At 40.3% G+C, this 17643-nt stretch overlaps 5 protein-coding genes across 5 annotated transcripts; 4 read left to right on the forward strand and 1 right to left on the reverse strand.

The window, feature by feature from the left end:
* LOC127259565 (cytochrome P450 704C1-like) lies at positions 1-1831 on the forward strand. Its single transcript, XM_051286956.1, has 5 exons — positions 1-299; positions 372-878; positions 947-1270; positions 1356-1559; positions 1631-1831. The coding sequence occupies exons 1-5, from the start codon at positions 9-11 to the stop codon at positions 1829-1831; spliced, it is 1527 nt and encodes a 508-aa protein (XP_051142913.1). The 5' UTR covers positions 1-8.
* Positions 1832-1842: 11 nt separating this feature from the next.
* On the reverse strand, positions 1843-3682 carry LOC127259564 (alpha-L-fucosidase 1-like). The gene is made up of 3 exons (XM_051286955.1): positions 3065-3682; positions 2726-2968; positions 1843-2632 (listed from the first exon to the last, which is right to left on the reverse strand). The coding sequence occupies exons 1-3, from the start codon at positions 3670-3672 to the stop codon at positions 1936-1938; spliced, it is 1548 nt and encodes a 515-aa protein (XP_051142912.1). The 5' UTR covers positions 3673-3682; the 3' UTR covers positions 1843-1935.
* Positions 3683-6212: 2530 nt separating this feature from the next.
* On the forward strand, positions 6213-9191 carry LOC127259486 (subtilisin-like protease SBT1.3). The gene has a single exon (XM_051286851.1). It carries the CDS (start codon positions 6623-6625, stop codon positions 8987-8989), a length of 2367 nt encoding a protein of 788 aa, XP_051142808.1. The 5' UTR covers positions 6213-6622; the 3' UTR covers positions 8990-9191.
* A 3014-nt stretch (positions 9192-12205) lies between these two features.
* On the forward strand, positions 12206-14634 carry LOC127259919 (receptor-like serine/threonine-protein kinase At4g25390). Its single transcript, XM_051287537.1, has one exon. The coding sequence runs from the start codon at positions 12441-12443 to the stop codon at positions 14553-14555; it is 2115 nt and encodes a 704-aa protein (XP_051143494.1). The 5' UTR covers positions 12206-12440; the 3' UTR covers positions 14556-14634.
* A 1394-nt stretch (positions 14635-16028) lies between these two features.
* On the forward strand, positions 16029-17643 carry LOC127259934 (transcription factor bHLH118-like). Its single transcript, XM_051287553.1, has 3 exons — positions 16029-16583; positions 16928-17236; positions 17393-17643. Exons 1-3 carry the CDS (start codon positions 16194-16196, stop codon positions 17453-17455), a joined length of 762 nt encoding a protein of 253 aa, XP_051143510.1. The 5' UTR covers positions 16029-16193; the 3' UTR covers positions 17456-17643.

Here is a 17643-nt window from a genome sequence, read left to right on the forward strand (position 1 = left end):
AGCTAGCCATGGCCATGTTTATTCCTACGTTGTTCTTGACAGCTTGTGTAGCTGTTGCATTTGCAAGAGCATGGATAATTTTGCGCCTGTCGAGATCGAAGAAGAAGCGATATCATCCGGTGAGAGGCACGGTGATCCACTCCCTGATTAACTTCGATCGGTTGCACGACTTCATCTCCGATCTGGCTCAAGAGGACGCAACTTTCAGAATCCTCTACCCGAACAACAGCGATGTCTACACTTCAGATCCTGCCAACGTCGAGTACATCCTCAAGACCAATTTCGACAACTACGGCAAGGTAGATTTATGTCTCTTTGATGCTGTGTTATAAGTTTTTATGACGAAGACAATAATATCTGAGTCCTTGCAGGGGCACTTGCACCATGACTTGCTGAGAGATCTTCTCGGGGAAGGAATCTTCACAGTTGACGGCGAGAAATGGCGACACCAGAGGAAGATGTCGAGCTTCGAATTCTCCACACGAAACCTGAAAGAATTCAGCGGCGGCGTGTTCAAGCGCAACGCCGCCAAGCTCGCTCGAATGGTGGCTGCAGCTGTTGCATCGGATGAGGCTGCCGAAATTCAGGACATGCTTATGAAGTCTGCACTCGACTCTGTCTTTAAGGTCGTGCTCGGCGTCGACCTTGACAGCATGGGTGGAACGAATGCAGCCGGTGCGCGATTCTCCGTCGCGTTCGACAGGGCGAGTGAATTGACGTGCTATCGATACATCGACGTGTTTTGGAGACTCAAAAGGGTTCTCAGCATCGGATCAGAGGCTGAGCTGCGTAGGCAAGTGAAAGTAGTCGATGAGTTCGTGTACAATGTCATTCGAAGCAAGCTCGAACGGATAAGAGAATCGAATGGAAGTGTATCTGTAAGTTGCATCTTTCTTACGAGTTTAAGTTTTTAAGTGAAACAATCATTTCAATATTTTTACGACAGGGGGTCGATAAAGGGGACATTTTGTCAAGATTCTTGGAAATGGACGAGACGGATCCGAAGTACTTAAAGGACATAATCCTAAGCTTCATAATCGCGGGCAAGGACACGACGGCGAGCGCGCTTTCTTGGTTCTTCTACATGATGTGCAGACACCCGTCTTATCAAGAACGGATCGTGAGCGAAGTGCGGCGCTGTGTAAGAATTGAAGCGAATTCGAGCATCGATGAGATAGCGGAGGGGATCACCGAAGAAGCATTGGGCGAAATGCAGTTCCTACATGCTGCTTTGAGCGAGACTCTCAGGCTATACCCTGCAGTCCCTCAGGTGATCGAACAATCATCGATGTTCTAAGAACATCGATCTCTTACAACATCGTAAGCTTGTCGCATTGTCTTCGATTGTGTTGTAGGATGGAAAGATGTGCTTCTCCGACGACACGTTGCCGGATGGATTCAGCGTGAAGAAGGGGTACATGGTAACCTACGTGCCTTACGCGATGGGGAGGATGAAGTCGTTGTGGGGCGAAGACGCAGAGGAGTTTCGACCCGAGAGGTGGATCAATGACAACGGCGTGTTCCAGCAAGAAAGCGCCTTCAAGTTCACAGCATTTCAGGTAACATTCTTGCTGTACACCATTGATGACATAACAACCGAGGTTGTAAGAAACCGACGAACGCAATGCAGGCCGGCCCGAGGATCTGTCTAGGCAAAGAGTTCGCCTACCGGCAGATGAAAGTCTTTGCAGCTGTGCTGCTGACCGCCTTCTCGTTCCAGCTGAACGACGAAACCAAACCTGTCAAGTATCGAACTATGCTAACTCTGCAGATCGGCGGCGGCCTCCATCTTCGCGCGAATCCGAGGATGTCCTGTCCTGAAGCTTGTTAATTAACAGAGAATGGATCACACAACAAAGAAGAACACTTCCTTACACTCTAAAGACATGTATCGAACATTTCGACATATCTATAAGTTTCTTTCTTGCAAATGAATCAAGTTAGAGCAACCTTAGGCTTCCAAAACGGATCAAAATGCAGCCCTAGAGAAGAAATCAAAGGGATCCCTTTAGACTTAAGAATCTTGATCTTCACAGATGTTGCTGCAGTCACACCTCCATGGATTCCCAATCTATGAAGCTTCTTGTACCCTACGGTGCTCCCCCTCGCGACGCAAACCCCGTCGGCGTACACTTCGTGTTTCATTACCCTCTGGCCTAATCCGATGGCTTCTTGAATTCTTACAACATTGAATGTTCCAATCCTCTGTCCATCCCCTGCTTTCACCTCAATCCAATAGTCTTTTTTCTCCGACTCACTCGGCGCCCAGTATGTCCACAAGTGATCGTCGTCGAGCACATTGTTAGGCCCGAAAGGTCCATTCGCACCCCCTCGTTGGCTGCTCGATCGAACTATGCAGTTTCGAGCTAAATTTGCGCTGAAAATGGTGTCGATGGCTTGTCGAAGCTGCTTTAATCTTTGAACATCGGAGTCGGAGATCAGACCGGCGGTGTTTGGCGGGACATTGAGTAGAAGAAGACAGTTTCTTCCGACGGACTTGTAGTAGATGTCGAGAAGCTCCGACAGTTTCTTCGGCGACTCGGATTTGTGCCAAAACCATCCCTTTCGGATCGACACGTCACACTCCGGCGGCATCCAATTAGTCCCTTTTGGATCGCCGGTGTTCAGATAACTATAGGAAGCATAATGTGGAAGAAATCGATTGTTAGTTAAGATATAAAAAATTATGGTTCGATTGATTGATGTGAATTTTTGATGATCATACGAGACAATGGAGGCATTCCCAATTGAGAGCGACGTGGAATTGATTGTCGACCAGCAGGTCTTGCCGGCGAAGCCCTGCTCGTCGCCGACCCACCGGACGTCGGGTCCGGCGTCGGAAAATATGTTTATGGAGCTCTGAAGTTCCTTCACCATAAAAAACCAGTCTTGGAAATAATAGGTCATGTTTGGGGTATTGGACCCCTTTGCCCCGTCGAACCAAATTTCTCTTACGTTCCCACCATATCTGATTGAGATTTTCATACGTTTTTGGACAAGAAATTAGTCTATGAATTGTGACAGGGAAGATTTTAGTACTTATGTAAAATTGTAATGTACGTACTCGGCGAGGAGTTCTTGGAGTTGAGCTAAATAGTACTGATTGTAGAGGTCAACACGGCCGTATCGAGGGTCGTGTCGGTCCCAGGGGGAGAGGTAGAGGCCGGCGTCGATGCCGCGGGCGGCGGCGGCGGCGGTGAATTCCTTGACGACGTCTCCGGCGCCGCTCTTCCAGGGGCTTCCGGCGACGGAGTGGTCGGTGTATTTGGAGGGCCAGAGGCAGAAGCCGTCGTGGTGCTTGGCGGTGAGGATCATGAGGGAGATACCGGCCTGAGCGGCGGCGTCGGCCCACTGGGCGGCGTTGAGGGCGGTGGGGTTGAAGATGGAGGGGGGCTCGTGGCCGGAGCCCCACTCGGAGTCGGTGAAGGTGTTGACGCCGAAGTGGAGGAACATGATGATCTCACGCTGCTGCCATTTGAGCTGTGAGAATGCTGGTAGAGGGAGAATGGGGAGTGGTGGAGTGGGGGTGTGGATTCCGCCGCCGGCATTGGTGAGGAAGAAGAAGAAGAAGAAGAGGAAGAAGATGGAGGAGGTTTTGGTAGGCATGTGAGTTTGGGACATTATTGCATAACGAATTATTTTGGTTCGTAGGTTGGTAATTTGTTGGTTCATAATAAGAATCAGATATTTATTATCAGTGATGGAATGAATCTTCGTCTAGGGGATTAAAAATTGAAGTTTTTATTTTGATACTATTTTAATATAAAATTTCATAAAAATAAATAATATTTCTTCCGTGGATTAATTTTATGTCCATTTTTTAAAAATTTATTGATTTGGTATCATAATTTGAATTCATTATTTTGCTGTCACATATTTATTCTACATTATTAAGTATTTTTATTTTGCAAAATCGAAATAAATAGGTATTGATTACATATTTTGAATGTAAACCTGACTCCGAGATCGCTTTCGGAAGAAGGCATGACATGATGAGGTGTCCAAAATTATAAATAATAGGGACTGATCGATCCATCCATAATACGATAATGGGGATTCTTTGTCCGATTGCTTCACGAGTCACCAAACTTTTTCTAGTAACTTTTTATTTTGGAATTTTTTTATTTAATTATTACAAATTTCAAGAAATGAAATAACGTGCGATTCAATTAATACAAAAAAATACAATATTATATATATATATATGATTCGGTGCAATAATAAATAAATAGTCAAATTTAGATGAGTTTTGGAACTTAAAATTAAATATAAGATTTTATTTTATTTTATTGTTACGGTAAATTATAATTAATCTTAGAGTTGAGAATGAATTATGCTTAAAGATTGTACTAGGATTTTCAGAAGGAATTCTGCATTGATTCTATTGAATATGCTCTAAATTCTAATACCGTCTTACTAAATAAGAAAATTTAAAAAAATATATTTAAAAGACAAAAAAATTAAATTTTTTTAGTCGATACAAATATCAAATTCGCGATTTCTTGATGACAAGGCTCTTTCTTTATATTGATATCGTCCTATGTATTTGAGATTATTCATTCACAAATAATGTTGTGAACATTAGCCGGTCGAGATTTTGGCATTTTCTTTTGTTTGAACAAAATGTTGTGTGTTTTTGTTAGTTTGATTTTGATCTTTTTAAATACTTATTTTAATTTAATATTTTATGAAAAAATCAATAATTATATTTTTTTTTATTAAAAGTTGTAATAATTGCAAGGGCGATGCCTTTTTCTTATGAGTTAGTGCATAAATGCAACAAAAAAATGGTCACAATCACATATTCCAATCACTTTTGTCCACACACTATCAAACAAATTGTTTAATTAGCTATTTAATATTGGGCCTTTTGTTTCATTCCAACACATATGATCTGGGCTCGCTTATTACATTGGCCCAAAGTATTTGTTGACATTGGGCTGGGCTGTGATGTACTTATCTATTTTCTTTGGGCTGGGCTATACATGTTACTGAAACTTACGTATACAAAATTTGAAAGGAATGCATGGATCATGTTTATATGTACATCTAATTGACCTAATTTATAACAAAGAGTAATAGTAGTGCACACATTACATGGCAGTAATTAAAATGTGTTATCTATATACTAGTAATTAATTAATTAATTAATTTGTTGCTCAATTTTACCTATGGGTATGGGTACAACTCTGACTCAATGCCACGCAGGGACGAAACGTTAATTTCAATTTAAAATTAGATGGAAACTTTTTATGAAATAAAAATAAAAATGAAAATAATAACAACTCATTTGGTTCTTGTTATTCTTAATAGCAAATTATGTGAAAATATGTATATGCAAACAAACCTAACCTAGGCGGTGCAGTGGTAATATGCCAATTGGGCCTGGGCAGTGGGCCCAAATGTGTATTCAGCCAGCCCATTATTGGTAGATAATAAAAACACGATTTATGGCGATATCGTAATTGCAGCAGCTAGCAATTATGGCGGGAGGTGGAACCGCTCTGCTCTCAACACAACAGTCAATAAGTAATTAATGAATTAAAGACCGTTGGGGCAATAAATAATAAATCGTGATGGCAGATAGAGATTGAGATAGAGATAGAGATAAAGCAGATGGGGGCTCCCAACAGTTTCCTCTACTATACTATAGAGATATCTCTCATTTATTATTATTGCACAGTATAAAGTCGCTGACGGCATAAACACGATTTTAATAGAAGGATACCATGAACGAAGCTGCAAACGCGATTTTTTAAGTGTTGATGCAGCTGGGAGTTGAGCTCCCGGGTGCCCCCCAAGAATCACAGGACAACAATATCATGACTGTCTAAATCACTACTAATCTTTGTCTCAGTGTTAATCATTGACAACATGGATATATAATAAATATATAAGTACAACTTTAGAATTAGAATCATATCAATATTATGCTATACACCTACGTAGGCCACTTACTAAAGCCTCTCCAATAAAACCATGTCCAAAGTAAACAAACATAAAACCAAGAAGATATCATGGATGGATACCCACCCCCCCAAACTCCATATGATTTTTTTTTTCACACCAAGCAGCACCTCGTGATCGAGAGGCAAAAGGGCCCCACCCCACCACCTTGCAACGATCACATGAGACACACACATGGAGCATTTAAGCGAAATGTATTTGCAGTGCATTGTCTAGTCGTACCTTGTGCTTTGGCAGCAGTACCATCCAGCTTTAATGGCAATGTGGCACCACCACATTTCAACCTATAGCAGCAAGCATAAAGTTGTGAAGAATGGAGGAGGAGGAGGAAGAGGAGGAGGTGACGGATTTATTTAAAAATTCTTAAAGCCCACCACATAAAGGGGGACCATGATTGACACGACACACCTTGAATTACTCAAATTTTTACCCAATTCAAATCAGACAGCCAGCATTCATGAAGCAACCACCCCCTTTATTACCCTCCCAGCAATCCAGGCTGAGCCAAAGATCCCTCCTTTCCCCTACCCTGATATTTCAAATCCATGCCTGAAAATCAATTTTGCAGGATAGATTCATCAACAACCCTTTTGCAAACCGTCAAGTTTTAGCTTACCAGCGGTTTGCTCCTTCAATTTATCTTTGGCCAAAAAGAATGGCAGACTTACCAGTAAAATGGTGGTGCTTGCTTCTTGTCTTCTCACTGCTCCATGCTTCTTCCACCATTTTAGCATCATCTGAAACAAACAGCAAAGCAACAAAAAAGACATACATAATATACATGAATAACGAGGCAAAACCTGACGAATTCACCGACCACAAGCAATGGTATTCCTCGATGATAAAATCAGCAGCAGCAGCAGGAATTGAGGCGGCGGAAGACAGCCACGAAGAGGAAGAGGAAGAGGATAGAATAATCTACAATTACCAGACGGCATTTCACGGCGTCGCTGCTCAGCTAACGGAGGAAGAATTGCAAAGGCTGCAAGAACAAGACGGTGTCACGGCGGTATTCCCTGAAACCGTGTACCAGCTCCACACCACCAGAAGCCCTTTGTTCCTCGGCCTGGAACACGAAGACAGCACGAGCGCCCTGTCGAATGAATTATCCAACCACGATGTGGTCGTCGGCGTCCTGGACACCGGAATCTGGCCGGAGAGCCCCAGCTTCAATGACTCAGGCATGCGTCCAGTTCCAGGGCGCTGGAAAGGGGCCTGCGAAATCGGCCGCGGATTCGCCAGACATCACTGCAACAGGAAGATTGTCGGTGCAAGAATGTTCTACCGAGGGTATGAGGCAGCTTCAGGGAAGATCAATGAGGAAGAAGAATTCAAGTCTCCGAGGGATCAAGATGGCCATGGCACGCACACAGCAGCAACTGTTGCCGGCACACCTGTTCCCGGTGCAAATCTGCTCGGCTATGCCTACGGCACCGCTCGGGGAATGGCTCCGGGGGCGAGAGTTGCTGCCTACAAGGTGTGCTGGACGGGAGGCTGTTTCAGCTCCGACATCCTGTCGGCAGTCGATCAAGCTGTGGCTGATGGAGTCAATGTCCTCTCCATCTCCTTAGGAGGAGGAGTCTCGTCCTATTTTCGAGACAGTTTATCTGTCGGCGCATTCGGGGCGATGGAGAAGGGAGTTTTCGTGTCCTGCTCCGCTGGGAATGGCGGCCCTGATCCAATTAGCCTCACCAATGTCTCACCTTGGGTGACCACCGTCGGAGCCAGCACAATGGATAGAGATTTTCCGGCTACAATTAAGCTCGGAAATGGTAAATCGGTGACCGGAGCTTCACTTTACAAAGGGCAGAGGAAACTCTCCGTAGTTAGTCAGTATCCATTAGTCTACCTCGGCGGAAACTCGAGCAATATAACGCCGAGCTCAATGTGCCTCGAAGGAACACTCGACAGGCATTCCGTGGCAGGAAAGATAGTAATTTGCGACAGAGGCATCAGCCCTCGAGTCCAGAAGGGTCAGGTGGTTAAAGATGCAGGCGGCATTGGCATGATTTTAGCCAACACGGCGACTAACGGAGAGGAATTGGTGGCGGATTGTCATCTTCTCCCGGCTGTTGCTGTCGGGGAGAGGACAGGGAAAATGATAAAGCGCTACGCCGCATCAAGCAGAAATGCTACCGCAACTTTAGCATTCCTCGGAACCAAGTTAAGAATCCGGCCATCGCCTGTAGTGGCGGCGTTTTCCTCCAGGGGACCGAACATCCTGTCCCTGGAGATTCTAAAGCCCGATGTGATCGCACCGGGAGTGAACATTCTTGCCGCCTGGACAGGGGAATTGGGACCCTCCAGTTTGCCAACCGATCATCGAAGAACCAAGTTCAACATCCTGTCCGGAACCTCAATGTCCTGCCCACATGTCAGCGGCATTGCAGCATTGATCAAATCCAGGCATCCGGATTGGAGCCCGGCGGCAATAAAATCTGCGCTGATGACAACAGCTTACATACACGACAACACCAAGAATCCTCTCAAAGATGCCTCATCAGCTTTGCCTTCCACTCCTTACGACCACGGAGCAGGACACATTCATCCTGTGCAAGCCCTCGACCCTGGAATGGTTTACGACATCACACCACAGGATTACTTCGAGTTTCTGTGTGCTCAGGGCCTTACATCCTCCGAGCTTGCAGCCTTCACAAAATTCGCTCACAGAACTTGCCGGCATTATCTGACCAGTCCCGGCGACTTGAACTATCCAGCAATCTCAGCTGTTTTCCCAGAGAGTGCAAATGCCACCACAGTTTTGACACTCCACAGGACGGCCACCAATGTCGGCCCGCCTGTTTCAAGTTACCACGCGGCAATATCGCCCTTCAGAGGCGTATCGGTGAAGGTAGAGCCTGCAAGGTTGAACTTCAACAGCAGAGTTAAGAAGATAACATATAAGATATCGTTCACGGTGAAATCTAAGCAGAGTGCTCCAGAATTTGGGGCTATAATCTGGAAAGATGGGGTGCATAGAGTAAGAAGTCCGATCGCAATCACATGGCTAAGATCATTATAATCATGTGTTTTTGTTGAATTCTTCCGACGAGGAACGTGAATGCAAGTTATGGCTCAATAAGGAGATGTTTCTTGAAGATCTTCGTGGCTTTGTACTTTTTTGTTGAATGAAAACAATGCTGTTCATGTTCCTGTTCTAGCTAGGGTTTATCTTAATCAGAATTCAACCTACGAATTGCAGGAAATTTCTACAACACCCCACACATCGATTGCTTCACAATTTCAGCACAACGCCGAATCCAACGCAATTTCTCATCTCTCGAAAGAAATAAGGCTACTGAAAATATGCTCAGAAGTTTCGATTACAAACCAGATTGAGTTGATTTGAGTTAAGGTCGATGACTCCAAGCACCGCTTTCCCATGGCCGCCTTCCGCCGACGTCGAGAACTTCCTTCGAAACGGTCTCCGGAAAATGGCAAGAGGCGTCCATTAATCAATCGATCCAACCATTTCAAAACCAAAGCCCGATGGCCAAAGCAAACCAAAGCCCACAGTCTACAACATCAAATAATTGAGATAATCTATCTAGGGCTTTGATTTTTCAATCGGGCAAGGAACAATCAAACACAAACAGATTATTTGTACGCAGAAGAGACAAAAGCAAGGGGAGTGTGACTGCGCGACCCCACGTGGGTTTGATTCTAATCCAAACTAAACTGAAGCACACCATGTGTGATTTTGACCTAATCTTTGCGCAAATCCAAGGGACCTGGGGGATGGTGTAACCAAAGCACAAAAATGGTCCAAGAAACCCCACATGGCTTCTTCCTTACTGTTTTCAAAAACAAATACAGATAATTAAATTAATTAATATATATTTTATTTTGTTTTGTTTTAAAATTCGACACGTTGCATTTTCGGACCATTTTGTTATTCCTCTTCTCTGTCCTCTTCTTAAAATCTGTATTGATTGAGAAACTTACAATAATAAAAAATAGTATATAGTATTTTTTAAAGAAATAAATTTTGTTGGGTGTTAGTTGGATTTGATGTTAATTTACCAGTTCATTAAAAAGTCTTTTTTTTGGAATTTTATTTATCATGGACTCAGGGGCTGTTACCAATTTCTTGGCACTGAATTCAGAAGAAGTGGAAATTTTCAACCCTTTTGTAACTTTTTTATTTTGTCATAATTTTTATTTTTCGTGTGTGATGATTTTGTTGATCGGTAATATTAATATGGGCTGTGACATTTACGTAGGAATTGCTGCCTTTTTTTACGCTTTACAAAAGTAGAAAGTATGAAAGAAAAAAATCCACTATGATAAAAGTTTTAGTGCTTCTTCAACTTGGTTGATGTGAATCCAGCAATTCATTTCTTAATTTATTGATCTTCTGTTTATATATACTTCTTTTTTTTTTAAAAAAAAAAAAAAAATATATTGAAATCATCTCTCTTTTAATGATTTGCTTGGGTAAGGAATTTTATAGCAATTGTAGAAGAAGAGGACAATATATAATATTATGGGGGGTTCGATGAAAGCATCAAAAGTTACACACCCGCACTACTAAATTATCTATTACAACTAATATATACTTTTTTCAGTCCCATATACTTTCGTCTTATTTTTTATTTACATATGTTCCATATGATGTGTTTTTTTTTTGAAATATAATTATATATTTTTAATTATATTTTAAATTTAAAATGTATTGTATAATTATATTTTAAAAAAAAATAAAATAAAATAAAATAGAACAAACAAAAATAGTAATAATGGACAATATATATATATATATATATGAAAATTTACCATGTACACTAACAACCACTTGGTATATTTTTTCCGTTTCTTAAGTTTGCAAAATAGAATGTGTCAACTAGACTTTGTAAGATTCATATTTGATTAGAAATAATATATTTACTTTACCTCCCTAGTCCACTTCTTTATTCATTTCTATTGTAAGATCATCTACTAATTTCCCTTTTTGCCCTCTATTTTTTTAATTTTAAATTATATTAAAAATGATAAAATGAAAAATTTGTGAGTAATTAAAAAAAAATTTAAAATTTTTCGAATGTCATATTAAAGAAAATATGTTCGTTATTAGGGGTGTGCTCTTTTTCTTATAATTTTTCTTAGTTGTAAAATTAAGAGTATTGTTTCCTTAATCAAATTTTTTCAAATTTTATTATTTGAATTTTGTATTTTTATTTTTTTTTTCATAAAATATCCCATTAAATATTATTTTAATGCTAGAATCTAACCAAAATTTTTCAAACTAAAAATAACATAGAATTTAGGATTTGTTTCTTTAGTCTATATTTGGGCATTTTTATTGTGCAAACACGTTTGCACAATAAAAATGCCTATGTGTTTGCACAGTAAAAATGCCCAAACCTGGGCAGTTTGCAGTTTGGAGGACAAACACACCCTTAGTTTGTAGCAGTTTTTTGATAAAATACATGAGAAACGTATTAGTAATAAAAAATAATACTCCCTCCATCCAAGTGTACATATTGCTATTTTAAAACGTACAATTACTAAATAACTATTTCATTAAATACTATACTTTTTTCACAAATACCTTTACTTTACATCATACCATTACTTTTATACCAAAAAGTAAAGAGCAAAAATGTCATTATGCTACTTTTACCTAACCACTATAATTAAAATACTATTATTTCTTAAATTTCGCGCCAAAAATAAATGTATACTTATTGCTTGGACAGAGGGAGTATTTTATATTGAATATTAATTTTTTTTATATCAAGTTTAATTCTCTATTATCATTCTTTTACAATTCTATTTTATGTACCAAATACATTTAAAAGTAATAACACATTAATATTTATAATATTCTTAATTTTATATTAAAATTAAAATATATCATTATAATACAAAATAAACATAACATTATACATAAAAATATCTTATATATTTATATTAATTAATAAAATATTATTATTTTTTTAATTTTTATAAACATCTAAATGATATTTGAAAAGGAAAAAAGTATAATGTCGAAATAATGTAATTATTTGATATATTATTAAAAAAATAGATAAAAATATTTTGCTTGTGTTTTTGTTTATTTATATTTTATGATAGTAGTATAATTAAATGATGTATTATTTTAAGTAAAAAAATACTATTAAAAAATCAATTAAATAATAAAACAAAGATATAGACGAAATACGTTTAAAAAATCAATATAGTGAATATATATAAAACTAAAAAAATGGAAAGGCTCTGACTTTTGACTGGAAGAAGTAGAGAGACAAAATATACTGCGAGAACAGTTGCAGAGGCAGAGTGGAAACAAGAACAGATGCAGAAATCCACAAAAAAGGCCTCCTCACATTGATTGAATCTCTCCGAAGAAGAAGATGATGATGACGACAACAGCGCTTTAATCTTTAATTCGTTCACACAATCGATCACCCGTCTCTTTCCCCATCATCTCACCCTTTTCCTGCTCTTCCCCCCTTCTCAAAATTACCAATATGCCCTCCCGCCGCCTCCTCTCCTCGCCGCCGCCGGGCCCCCACTCCACCCGCCTCCTCCCCCCCCTCGCTGGGGGGTTAACCGCAGCCTTTTCGTGTCTCCTCCTTCTGATTTACTGCTACCGTCGAATCACGAAGAAACGCACCGCCCCTTCGGCCTCCGATACCGATTCGAAGAAACCCCCTCACCAGGTCTCCTACTCCCTCCTCCGCCGCGCGACCTCGAATTTCTCCCCGGCGCTGAGAATCGGACAAGGTGGCTTCGGCTCGGTGTACCGCGCCGACCTCAAGCAAGGGCAGGGCATCGGGCTCCACGTTTCCAAGGACTCGATGTTAACCGCCTCCAATCTGGCGGTTAAGGTTATGGATGCTGGATCTCTGCAGGGCGAGCGGGAGTTTCAGAACGAGCTGCTGTTCTCGTCGAAGATCGACTGTAAGTATGTCCTCTCCGTTGTAGGTTTTTCCTCGAATCCCCGTAAGCGTAGGATGCTTTTGATTTACGAGTTAATGGAGAACGGTAGCTTACAAGATTGTCTGTTTCATAAGAAAAGTGAGGAATTGAAAAATTGGGACAAGAGATTTCTGATTGCTGTTAGTATAGCCAAAGGATTGGAGTATTTGCACCATTATTGCGATCCCCCAATCATCCATGGCGATATTAAACCTAGCAACATACTGTTGGATGCAAATTTCAATGCTAAAATTGGGGATTTTGGGCTGGCTAGGTTTAAGGCTGATGAGAATAATAATGTTGTTGAAGGAGATGATAATAAGAAGGATGGAAGTTTGGGGAATGTGTTGGAGGACAGTGGTTCGGTGGCGGAGACGGAGAGTGTGATTACGACGAGCGGATTTGAGGAAGTTAGTAATGTTCTTAATCATGGAGTTGTTGATGGTTCGCCGGAGAGTGTGGTTCTTAGGGTGGAGACTTCGCCGGAGGCTGTAGGCGGTGTTTATTTGTCGCCGGAGACAGAACCTGTGGTGTCGCCGAGGATGATGGCGTCGATCGCCTCTCCTTCGGAAGGATTAGAGAAGAGTCAGGCTAGTGTGGTGGAGGGGAGTTTCGATAGGGCGAGCGTGGGGAGTGAAGAAAGGAGTGCACGCAAGAAGAAGAAGAAGACGAAGAGTGTTTCGGGGAAAGATTGGTGGTGGAAACAAGATCCGGCAGTGGCCGATGGCGAGTCGGGGAAGGTTAAGGATTATGTGATGGAATGGATTGGGAGTGAGATTAAGAAGGAGAGGCCGAGGAGCGATTGGATGGGGTCTTCGTCGAGCGTGCAGCCGGTGGGGAAAGTCGACAAGAAGAAGAAGAAGAGACGGCAGCTGGATTGGTGGGTTTCTTTGGACGACGAAAAGGATGTGAAGAAGAATCGGAGGAGACCCGCGAGGGAGTGGTGGAAGGAGGAGTACTGCGAAGAGCTCGAGAAGAAGAAGAAACGGAAGAAGAAGAAGCAGGGGAAAGGATCGATGAGCGACGATTGTTATAGTGAAAGTTGGTATTCAAGGGACGATGAGATGTACGCGAAGCATTCGCGGACTAACCGGAGCAAGAGTCGGGGGAGTAAAGGCAGCATGGACTGGTGGTTGGATGGCTTCAGCGGCGAGCTTTGGAAGGCGAGGAAAAATAGCTACGATTCGATCAGCGGCGAGATTCCGAGGAGCGGGATTAGCAGCACGCCGAGCATGAGAGGGACCGTTTGCTACATTGCCCCCGAGTACGGCGGCGGAGGCGATGTGTCGGAGAAATGCGACGTCTACAGCTTCGGCGTTCTGCTGCTGGTTCTGATTGCCGGGCGGCGGCCTCTCCAGGTTACGGGATCGCCGATGTCGGAGTTCCAGAAAGCGAATCTGTTGTCGTGGGCTCGGCATCTCGCCCGCGCCGGGAAGCTTCTCGATTTGGTCGATCAGAGCGTGCATTCGTTGAATAAAGAGCAGGCGTTGCTCTGCATTACGGTGGCGCTGCTCTGCCTGCAGAAGTCACCTTCAAGTCGACCGATGATGAAGGAGGTCGTCGGGATGTTGTCGGGCGACATCGCGTCTCCGCCGCTGCCTGTCGAGTTTTCGCCGTCGCCGCCGTCGCGGTTTCCGTTCAAGTCTCAGAAGAAGGTCAGGTGAGTTTAGTTTACTTGTTAGAAATTGGGGATTTTTTTTTTTTTTTTTTTTTTTTTTTTATTTGGGATGAATTTATGTAAAAAAACAGAGAGATTGATATATGAACACATCAATGCCAATAGTTTCAGATTTGTTAGTTTGGTCACAACCCACTTTCTAATCATTGATTTATTTTTCTAAAAATTGTGCAATTGATCTTCGAACTTCACAGGTAGATTGATAATTAATTAGTAACAAAACAAGTGAACAGCATAAGATACATTATACATTTTGACCTACCAGAACTCACTAGTTTCTTATGAATTTGAGGGTAACTAAACAAAATTATGGTTCCAGTGGCAATAAAACCATAAATACAGTGGGAATCTTTTACGTTAGGGACATATACTTTGACACACATATATATTATTGATATAATTTTATCCTATTTTTCATCCTTCTCTGATTTTTAAAAATCTTTTAACTTGTATACAGCTAAAACACCAATTTTGAAATGGCTTTAAATAATATCAAAATTATGTATGTAACACGCTCTTTCAAATGTTTTTTTTTCTAAAATAAGAAGGTACTTCTATGATACTCCATCCCTGTCACAATGAGGGTATTGTTTTCCATTTTTATGCACATTTTAATTTAATTTTTGTATTATTTATCTAACATAATAAATATTATTGTTTTTATATTGCACAATATTAAAAAAATAATTTTTACTTTTTTTTTATTGTAAATTAATATAATACATTAATACTGATATTAAAAATTTATGTGAAAAAAAAACAAATAATATTCTTTTTATAGGACCGAGCTAGTATATAACCACTAATTAATAATACTAAGACAAAATTATTTATAATTATTTATGATTTGAAAAGTCGATATTATTATTTTTATGATTATAAAACACTGCATCAAATCTTTTAAAAATTGCATAGAATTATTTTTTGTTTAAAAAAATTATTGTATAAAATTCTTTATTTATTTACTTTTTTTTTACGATATTTTCAAAAATACAAGAAAAGTCATCTCACATATATAGTTTATAAATTATAGAGGAGAATAGTTGTAAATGGCAAATGGATTATAAACAATTTTGACATGACATTATAATATATCTAATTTTTTTTTTTATATGAAATATGATAAATAGAATTAATTTAGATTGTTTCAATAATGATATAGGTGTGAGTGGTCATATAATTAATATGAGGAAAACAAGGATGAGGTAGGGTTTCTCCATTTATTTTATTTATTTCTTTTAGTATTGGGGCTATTTTAGGAAGCTCTACCTCTGTCCCCATTATTGAAAATTTTCGAAGCAATCTTCAGTGACCTCTACTCTGGAAGCAATCCACACCGCCCGATCCGCTAGCTGCCAAAACATTCGACGGTGTAGATTCGTCTGGAACTTCCGTCTACTATCCTTACAATATATATATTGAATAATGAGTGTAGTGTAGGGCCGTGTGGTCGATCGAGTTTTCCATCCTAAGCTCGTCTTTTATTACAACCATGGGAAATTAAGAATCCTGGGCATCATCCAACCCAATATTTGCAGATCTCAACACCCCCAACCAACCATATCCCCTTCCAGATCACAATCCAATTGAAAATTTGATCCTCAAGATCTTCGTATCCTTAAAGATGTTCGCTTTACAGCCGAGTGATGATGATGAGCTGGGATTTGAAAAAAACCCTAATTTATTTCAAATGGATAAAGCCTCCATCTGGGACGATCTGATCGTCGATTATGCAGCTCCCATGGAAAGCAATTTAATCACTTTCTCCACCAGCACTACCAAATTCAAGAACGAGCCTCGATTGGGGGAAAACCAGCAACATCAACAACAACAGCAGCAGCAACTTAGGATCGGACAAAGACAAAGTACGAGGGGCAAAGACGCTTGTACTACTACTAATAATAATATTAGCAACAGGAAGGTTTGGCATAGAGATATCGAACGAAAAAGGAGGCAAGAGATGTCCGGTCTTTATGCCTCTCTTCGAAATCTCCTCCCTCTTGAGTACATCAAGGTTAATCGTATTTTTATTCTTATTATTTACACTTTCTGCAATTGGGGGTTTGATTCACTGAAACCATCCAAACCCTAATTTTTTGGGGATATATTGATTGGGGGATGTATAGTAATTTTATTTAATTTAATTTTTCTATATATGCGTGTGATTTATGGTCTAATTAGATCTTATTCAAATGGATATTCATACCATAGGCGTCGAAAGCTTCGAAAGAAATAATTTTTATTGTTAATCATATAGAGTGGAATTAATCTCTCACAAAAAAACTATCTTGTGAGAAAATTAAACATATAGTCCCATGGATTATTCGTGGTCTTAACGGTTGGATTTGATGTCCGAAGGGAACAAGATCGATATCCAATCACATGCAAGAGGCTGTGAATTACATAAAACACGTGGAGAAGAACATCGAGGAGCTACAAATTCGTAAAGACAAGCTGAAGAAATTATCCCATTCATTAAAAGGCCATGATTTGCCTAACATTGTCTCGGTAAACGCCGTGGAGAATGGAGTCGAGGTTCTAATCCGAAGCAGATCCGATTTCGGGATATCTCGTGTACTCGCCAAATTGGTCGAGAGAGAAGTGAATGTGATCAGTTATGTCTCGACTAAGACAAATGGAATTCATCTCCACAAAATCCTGGCCGAGGTAAAAACTTATTGACAGCTTTGTAAGAACTAGGGTTTTTGCAATTCTATTATTATTTTTATAAAAATGTTTCTGATCTTTTTGATTTTATTAATTGATCGATCGATGGATATATATATGTATTGAGTACGTACTCCACTGATCTTCAACCTGCAGGCGATCGATCTCGATGCCGCGGCGCTGCAAGAAAGACTTAGACAGGTCATTAATATTGGATAATATGGAAACTTGTAAGGTTATTTCTCTGATGCATTGAATGATTTGGGTGTGGTTAATGTATATACATATATACATACATAAATAATGTGCTATGTTAGACAATTAACGATGCATTGATATGTTCATATGAGTTCAGAGCTTGCGATTTGCATATATACATATACATATACACATACATATACAGGTGT

This window comes from Andrographis paniculata, unplaced genomic scaffold, assembly GCF_009805555.1.
Source record: "Andrographis paniculata isolate CXL003 unplaced genomic scaffold, ASM980555v1 Contig60END, whole genome shotgun sequence".
NCBI lineage: Eukaryota > Viridiplantae > Streptophyta > Magnoliopsida > Lamiales > Acanthaceae > Andrographis > Andrographis paniculata.

Coding starts and splice junctions, on each gene's coding strand:
- LOC127259919 (XM_051287537.1), top strand. CDS start 12,441: ATGCCCTCCCGCCGCCTCCTCTCCTCGCCGCCGCCGGGCCCCCACTCC.
- LOC127259565 (XM_051286956.1), top strand. CDS start 9: ATGGCCATGTTTATTCCTACGTTGTTCTTGACAGCTTGTGTAGCTGTT. Junction 300..371: donor ATTTCGACAACTACGGCAAG/GTAGATTTATGT, acceptor GAGTCCTTGCAG/GGGCACTTGCACCATGACTT. Junction 1,271..1,355: donor TATACCCTGCAGTCCCTCAG/GTGATCGAACAA, acceptor ATTGTGTTGTAG/GATGGAAAGATGTGCTTCTC.
- LOC127259934 (XM_051287553.1), top strand. CDS start 16,194: ATGTTCGCTTTACAGCCGAGTGATGATGATGAGCTGGGATTTGAAAAA. Junction 16,584..16,927: donor TCCCTCTTGAGTACATCAAG/GTTAATCGTATT, acceptor TGATGTCCGAAG/GGAACAAGATCGATATCCAA. Junction 17,237..17,392: donor TCCACAAAATCCTGGCCGAG/GTAAAAACTTAT, acceptor TTCAACCTGCAG/GCGATCGATCTCGATGCCGC.
- LOC127259564 (XM_051286955.1), bottom strand. CDS start 3,672: ATGAACCAACAAATTACCAACCTACGAACCAAAATAATTCGTTATGCA. Junction 2,969..3,064: donor CTCCAAGAACTCCTCGCCGA/GTACGTACATTA, acceptor AATCTCAATCAG/ATATGGTGGGAACGTAAGAG. Junction 2,633..2,725: donor GGGAATGCCTCCATTGTCTC/GTATGATCATCA, acceptor TGCTTCCTATAG/TTATCTGAACACCGGCGATC.
- LOC127259486 (XM_051286851.1), top strand. CDS start 6,623: ATGGCAGACTTACCAGTAAAATGGTGGTGCTTGCTTCTTGTCTTCTCA.